Below are 6111 nucleotides of genomic sequence, written 5' to 3'. Positions count from 1 at the left end.
CCCATATTAACTAAAAGATCTAACTCTTCCAAGCCCCTTAAATTAACTCCTCATCCAAATAGTACTTTATTTAATATTATTTTGATTATCCAAGCATTGCATACACCATTATAGCTAAAAATACACTAGTAATGATCAAAATTGATTGTGAAAAATTTTGGATACACTATCGTCCAATGCCATTAACACTATCGTCCAATGCCATTATTAAAATAATGATTCCTCCTCTTCTTCTTTTAAAGGACATAAAAGATTACACCAAGGTGATAGATACTCTTTCACCTACATGGTTGTTACTCAATTATTCACATTTCTTGTCAACAAGGCTTGCTTAGAAAAAAAAAAAATCACTCCAATTTTTAAGGGAACTTTCAATTATGAATGTTGATGATATATTATTTTGAATATTGTCTTTCCTATCTTTAAAATAGGTCAAACTTATGAAACTCTCACTAATCAAAAGTTTAACTCCTCTAAATCTAAAATTTATTTTTCATGATGCACTAAAAGTGAAATTAAAAGAGAATTTTTTAAAAAATATCTTGATACTCTTATCGTACCAAGGCGACTGCCTCCATGGCCTCACACAACCTATTTCTAATAAACTAGAAACATGACAAAATTTCCCCTTATCCCAAGTTGGTAAGGTTATACATATAACTCTGTGTTTAATTTGATACCACTTTATTCTCTTAGTGTTACTCGAATGCCAATTGATATATTAAACAATATTACTCAAATCATTAGAACTTTCTTTGGAGTAAAAATGTTAATTCTAAATGTTTACATCTTCTTGCATGGGATATTATTATTCTCTCTAAAATGGTTAGGAGTCTTGTTATTATAGATTTATATCTCATGAAAATTGTTTTGTATGTCAAACGCATCGATCAATATCTTACTAATTTTAATTGTCTTTGGGTTGACATGGTCAAAGCCAAATATGGTACTATTAATTTATGAAAATTTAGTACAATGCTAAAATGAGCTGGAGTTGGCATCTTTTCTTGTCTGCGCAATGTTTTTGAAAAATTTGTTTGAATGGATTCTTCCATCAACGTGATTATGGATAGTTGGACTCTTAGATATCTCTTTTGCTTACAATCCTTTTTTTAAAATTACAATGAATTACTTAATATTTGTACAATTTCAAATTTTACAAACCATGGGCAATGAGACATAGTAAAGCTAGATCCTACATTTGGTCTACTTTTAACTAATAAAGCTTATGATATTAACTTAGCTCTTAAGCCACATGATAATTTTTGGCTTTGGAAGCTAGACATTCGAAAGATAGCTACTACCAAATCAATTTATAAATTTTTTGCTTTGTCAGACGGGTAAGAATTTGGACAATGGGGATTGGTGATGTTATTTATGAAGGCTTCTAGTTTTGTCGCGTATAAGATGTTTCTATTGGAAACTCTTATACCATCATCATCTTCCCTTGTCTAATAGACTTGCTCGACTTAGACTTTCCAATACTTTTTGTTGTCCTTTTTGTGAATCAACTATGCAATCAATTATACAAGGTTTCTTTCAATGTCCTTTCTCCTCATCTCTTTGGTAACTTTTATGATACCATTTAAACATACAATTCCTTTCTTGAATCTTGACATGATGGACAATTACTTTAAGAAATTGTTGGAATGCACAAGCATGTTGTTGGTTCCTTAAAAACTATTATTGTCATAACTTTATGGTGGCTCTGGAAAATAAAAAATGATATTGTATACAATCGCACTTTCACAATTACCCCAACTAACTTTAACATAAAATTATTGCAAGTGTCTTGGCTTATATTATGAAGCCCCATAAGTCTGCCCCATAAATCTGATGGCATTATTCAAGAGTTAAGTCATTTACAAGTTCATTGGACAAAACCTTATTTAGTATGGTTTAAACTAAGTCGTGATGACTCTTTTAGTGATAAGGATGCAGGTTTAAGATTTGTTTTACGTAATTTTACTAGCCAAGTTATTTTTGCTGGTGGTAGGTGTTTGGAACATAAAGGCATTTTGTTTTGTGAAATGATGACACACCAGGATGGTTTGAAGGTAGTCTAACTATTTAACACCCACACATCATTATAGAATCAGATTCCAAAGGTGTCATGCAAATGATTCAAAGCAATTCGACTATACCTTAGGCTCTCTCAAGAATACCATTAATAGCATCAGATCCTTACTTCAAAAATTTGATAAATACATATTTTCTCATGTAAACAACAAATAGGGCAATCAAGCGGCCAACTAGTCGGCAAATCACTCTTGAGTTGAGAAATCTTTACGGTACTAGAATATCTAAGTATTAATAATTTTTTTTTAATAAAAAGTACTTAATTTAGAGTCCAACAAAACCATCATCCAAGTTTTCTTTATTTGTTATTATATTAATTGAGACGATGCTGATTAATTAGAGTATCAATAACCCAAAAAGAAGTTATTTGATTTGTCCTTGCTTCTCTTTGGCTCTTGTTTTTCTTAATTCTTGGACTATGCTTGTATTCATTTCCTAAAGAGAGGCAGCGAGGCGATATATTATCTATTTTATTAAATTGGCATTTTTTTAAAAATTATCTTCACTTCAATCAAATCATTTTCTATATATTCTGTTCGAACAACATCACTAAATTATGGGTTTTCAACCTTTTAGAATGTTGGATACTATCTTATTTTTTTACCACCATTAGCAGAAGTATAAATATAAGAGCAAATGTTACTCCAATCATACGTGAAATAGCTGAAATCACATACTCTTACAGGCATTACAGCAGCAACAAGAAAGCAAGCAAGCAAGAAAGAAGCAACAAAGACCTCCTTCCACCACAGCGTTCACACGCATCCTAAGATCTAGCATTATTACGCATAACATCAAACGCTTGAAGCGATGACAGATATATATTTTATGCCATCTGCTCGATCTGGTTCTACGCCTTCTGTTCTTCATGGTGCTTAGGGATAGGAATCGCTGGATGCTCGTGGTATGGCACCGGCGACGGCTTGTAGACCGGTGAAGCGGGTGGGTTATAGTATCCTCCCGACGGCGGCTTGTACCCGTGCGTGGGCGGTTTGTAGTGTCCCCCTGATGGTGGCTTGTTCTCCGGCGCCGGTGGCTTGTAGACTGGAGATGGAGATTTGTGAGTTAGCGGCTTGTAAACTGGGTGTGGGTGGGGATGGTAGTAAGGCTTGGGTGGCAATTTGTGGACTGGAGATGGAGATTTGTAAGTTGGCAGGTGATGCTTGTGAAATTTCTTGTGCCACAGAAGCAAGGCTTGGGTGGCCGATGCGCAGGTGACCGACGAGAAAGATAGCTTCCCGGATGCTGCCACGAACGTGTGCTTTCCTCCCTCCTTGGACTTGAGAACAAGTTTCGATGGGTTCAGCCCGTTCATGTCGGGGCAAGGTGCGTCGGACTTGCTGTGGATCTGCGCGAAGCATTCGTGTTTCAGCTCGCCGTTGTCCTGGAGAAGCTCACTCGGGAGCTTGACGTTGAAGTCTCCGTTGCTGTCGAGCTCAGCTGCGGCTTTGGTCTCGTATTTTTCGTTGCGCACCTTGCACTTGATAGCTACACGCAGCCCTGCTTAGCCATAACCACCACGACAACACATATAAGAAGTTCAATCGAGCATTTATCGAAAAACAAGTGAAGAATGATGACCCACCTTTGACTGCATCCTCCGTCTTGATACTGTTCTGCGCACAGTCCAAGCATTCGGTAGCACCGACGACGGTGACCAACGTTTCGGTCTGCGTTGCAGCGCTTGTAGATCCGATCATCAACAATACTGCAAGCAAAAGGCTTCTTAGATGCGGTGGAGTCCCCATGGTAGAACTCAAACGGACCAAGAAGGAGAAGAAGATTTCAACCTGTGGTTTCTTGTGCAATGTTGAGAACTCTACGTGCCATTTTATACCAAGAAATCCTTAGCCATGGCCGACAATGGACTTGAAAACTTCTACGAAGTGCAATTAGGGAGCCTCCATGACACCGGATTTGCAGTTTCATCCATTAAATATTCCCTTGATTTTATCTACGATATCAGTCGTTGGTGCACCTCTTTATACCTACTTAATCGTCTCATTAAAACTCTAGTCACTTCTGGGATGAATCCCGAACTCGGGTATCCTAACACAGGAAACGATCGACATTCTAGATTTCTACTCTTATGGATAAAACCTCAGCGGCTACTGCTAATGGTCGATAGAGAAGCAGGTGGTTTCTGTAAATGTAGATACTACTTTAGCCTGGTGTATTTAGTACATGGAATCTATTCAATGCCATCGATAGTATTTCGAGGTACCCACAGATTTATATACCTTCCATTTAATAGATGAATCAAACTACTATGGAGTTTCTACATTTCAAGAAACTAATGAGCTGTTCTATGTATATATTCTTATAAAGCTTTGAGGCAGATTAGGTTTTAGCTCGTCTGCAAGTTTGAACTAGATTCAGTCAGTAACATCTGATATAAAAAGGCGAGATCCAAGTTGGTGCAAACAGCAAGTTAATCACTGTATGAGGATGGTTCACAGTCAGCGTGATGAACTTACATCAAACATCACGTTGATAGAGACCTCCCTGCAGCTGTCATAGCATAAATGAAGTGTGCCAAAGTAGGTAGTGTTTAATGCAACTCTGAAGAAAAAATAGACTGGTTCAGGGCCATCCCAATATGAAAGCTGTGTTTGTGGCAAGAATTTATGGGTGCTAAAGAACACGTTAGCTCCTGATATTTATACTCCATTGGCTTTAGCAAATTTAGCAGTCCAGATTTGATGATTAATTCCCTCCAGTAGATCTAATAATCAATGCAGTCGTCGTCAAAATTACAACAAAATAAATTATCAAGATTCCATCCTCGTCGGATCAATGCCTAGATGTTGATTTCTAAATGATTCCCAGCTGATTCAGTTACTTCAACCTCTTCATTGACTTTAGGATTCTTATTTGTGTCACAAAGGCACAGTTGGTATACAGATATCTTGTAGATCTTAGCTAATTGCAATGCGTAGAACCACACTTATAATCAACATATAGATCTATCAATAAATTGAAAAATAATCAATACGACAGACGGTAAACAACCATCACAAATATTTATAGAGCCAAGAACTCCTGAAGAATAAAGTAGTATGAAATAGGAATACCTGTTTGGCCATATACGGAATTGAATTATGAGAGTAAATACACCTGGGTGTGAATTGGACCAGACAACAGCGTAGGAATTAAGCTTCTTCAACCGGCAGCAAAATAAGGATGCGGTAACCCAATGCTGGCTTTCCAAATTAACCAAGATTAAACCAGGTGATGGTGTAGTACTTAAGCTAAAATTAGAACGAGGTTGTTTAATTCTGGATTCCCAAGTTCAAAATCATAGAAATGGTACCTCTCTCTTGCCATGTCCACTGCTTGCCTTGAGGGATCCTTATGTTCTTTAATTAATAAAGGTTTTTCTTTTCGTTCTGGCTTACATTAAATGAAAATTGACATTGACATTATAAATATAGTCAATAAATTTAATATGTCTTGGTCTATTTTATAATAATGATGGTATATCGATTATCACTTGGTTCGTTATAATGAATTTATTTATGAACGCTGCTTAGGAGGAAAGGACCACAGGGAATCTTTTCCAAAACATAGCAATGGGACAGCAAAAGAATAATCTGAGTTGGTATATACACATGTTTTTGGGCTGATGCAGTCTCATTCTTTAAAATAAAATTATTATTTTGCTATTTTGGTGGATGATTGGCTTTGATATTTTTTATTAAAAACAAATATGAAGATTTTGGTTGCGTACAAATTAAAACTTTTGATAGAGACTAAAAGCATATACAAAAGTAAAACTATATACACTGATCAAGAGGAAGAATTTCATTCAAAAAATATAGAAAATTTTTATACTACTAATGTTATTCATAGAAAATTGATTGGCAGCTGTGCAATCAAAACCTTGATTTTATTGACTATTATCAAAATATTTTAAATTTTGCCACTAGACATGTTCCTTATTCTATATTTACAGGTGTCATTCATAATATTTATAAATAAAGAAAAAATTATAAAATTCATTTTGATCTTTTGATAGATGTGTTTCTATTT

The 6111-nt window shown here is 35.7% G+C and overlaps 1 protein-coding gene across 1 annotated transcript; it reads right to left on the bottom strand.

Annotated features, from left to right (window-relative positions):
- Window positions 1-2730: 2730 nt before the first annotated feature.
- Window positions 2731-3897, bottom strand: LOC135637848 (proline-rich protein 4-like). Its single transcript, XM_065150682.1, has 2 exons — window positions 3665-3897; window positions 2731-3579 (listed from the first exon to the last, which is right to left on the bottom strand). Exons 1-2 carry the CDS (start codon window positions 3825-3827, stop codon window positions 2930-2932), a joined length of 813 nt encoding a protein of 270 aa, XP_065006754.1. The 5' UTR covers window positions 3828-3897; the 3' UTR covers window positions 2731-2929.
- Window positions 3898-6111: the final 2214 nt, after the last annotated feature.

This window comes from Musa acuminata, chromosome BXJ3-5 (genome assembly GCF_036884655.1).
Source record: "Musa acuminata AAA Group cultivar baxijiao chromosome BXJ3-5, Cavendish_Baxijiao_AAA, whole genome shotgun sequence".
Classification (NCBI taxonomy): domain Eukaryota; kingdom Viridiplantae; phylum Streptophyta; class Magnoliopsida; order Zingiberales; family Musaceae; genus Musa; species Musa acuminata.
Note: the sequence above shows the minus strand (reverse complement) of the source record. Positions and strands in the feature narration are given on the sequence as shown.

Coding starts and splice junctions, on each gene's coding strand:
- LOC135637848 (XM_065150682.1), bottom strand. CDS start 3,827: ATGGGGACTCCACCGCATCTAAGAAGCCTTTTGCTTGCAGTATTGTTG. Junction 3,580..3,664: donor GACGGAGGATGCAGTCAAAG/GTGGGTCATCAT, acceptor ATGGCTAAGCAG/GGCTGCGTGTAGCTATCAAG.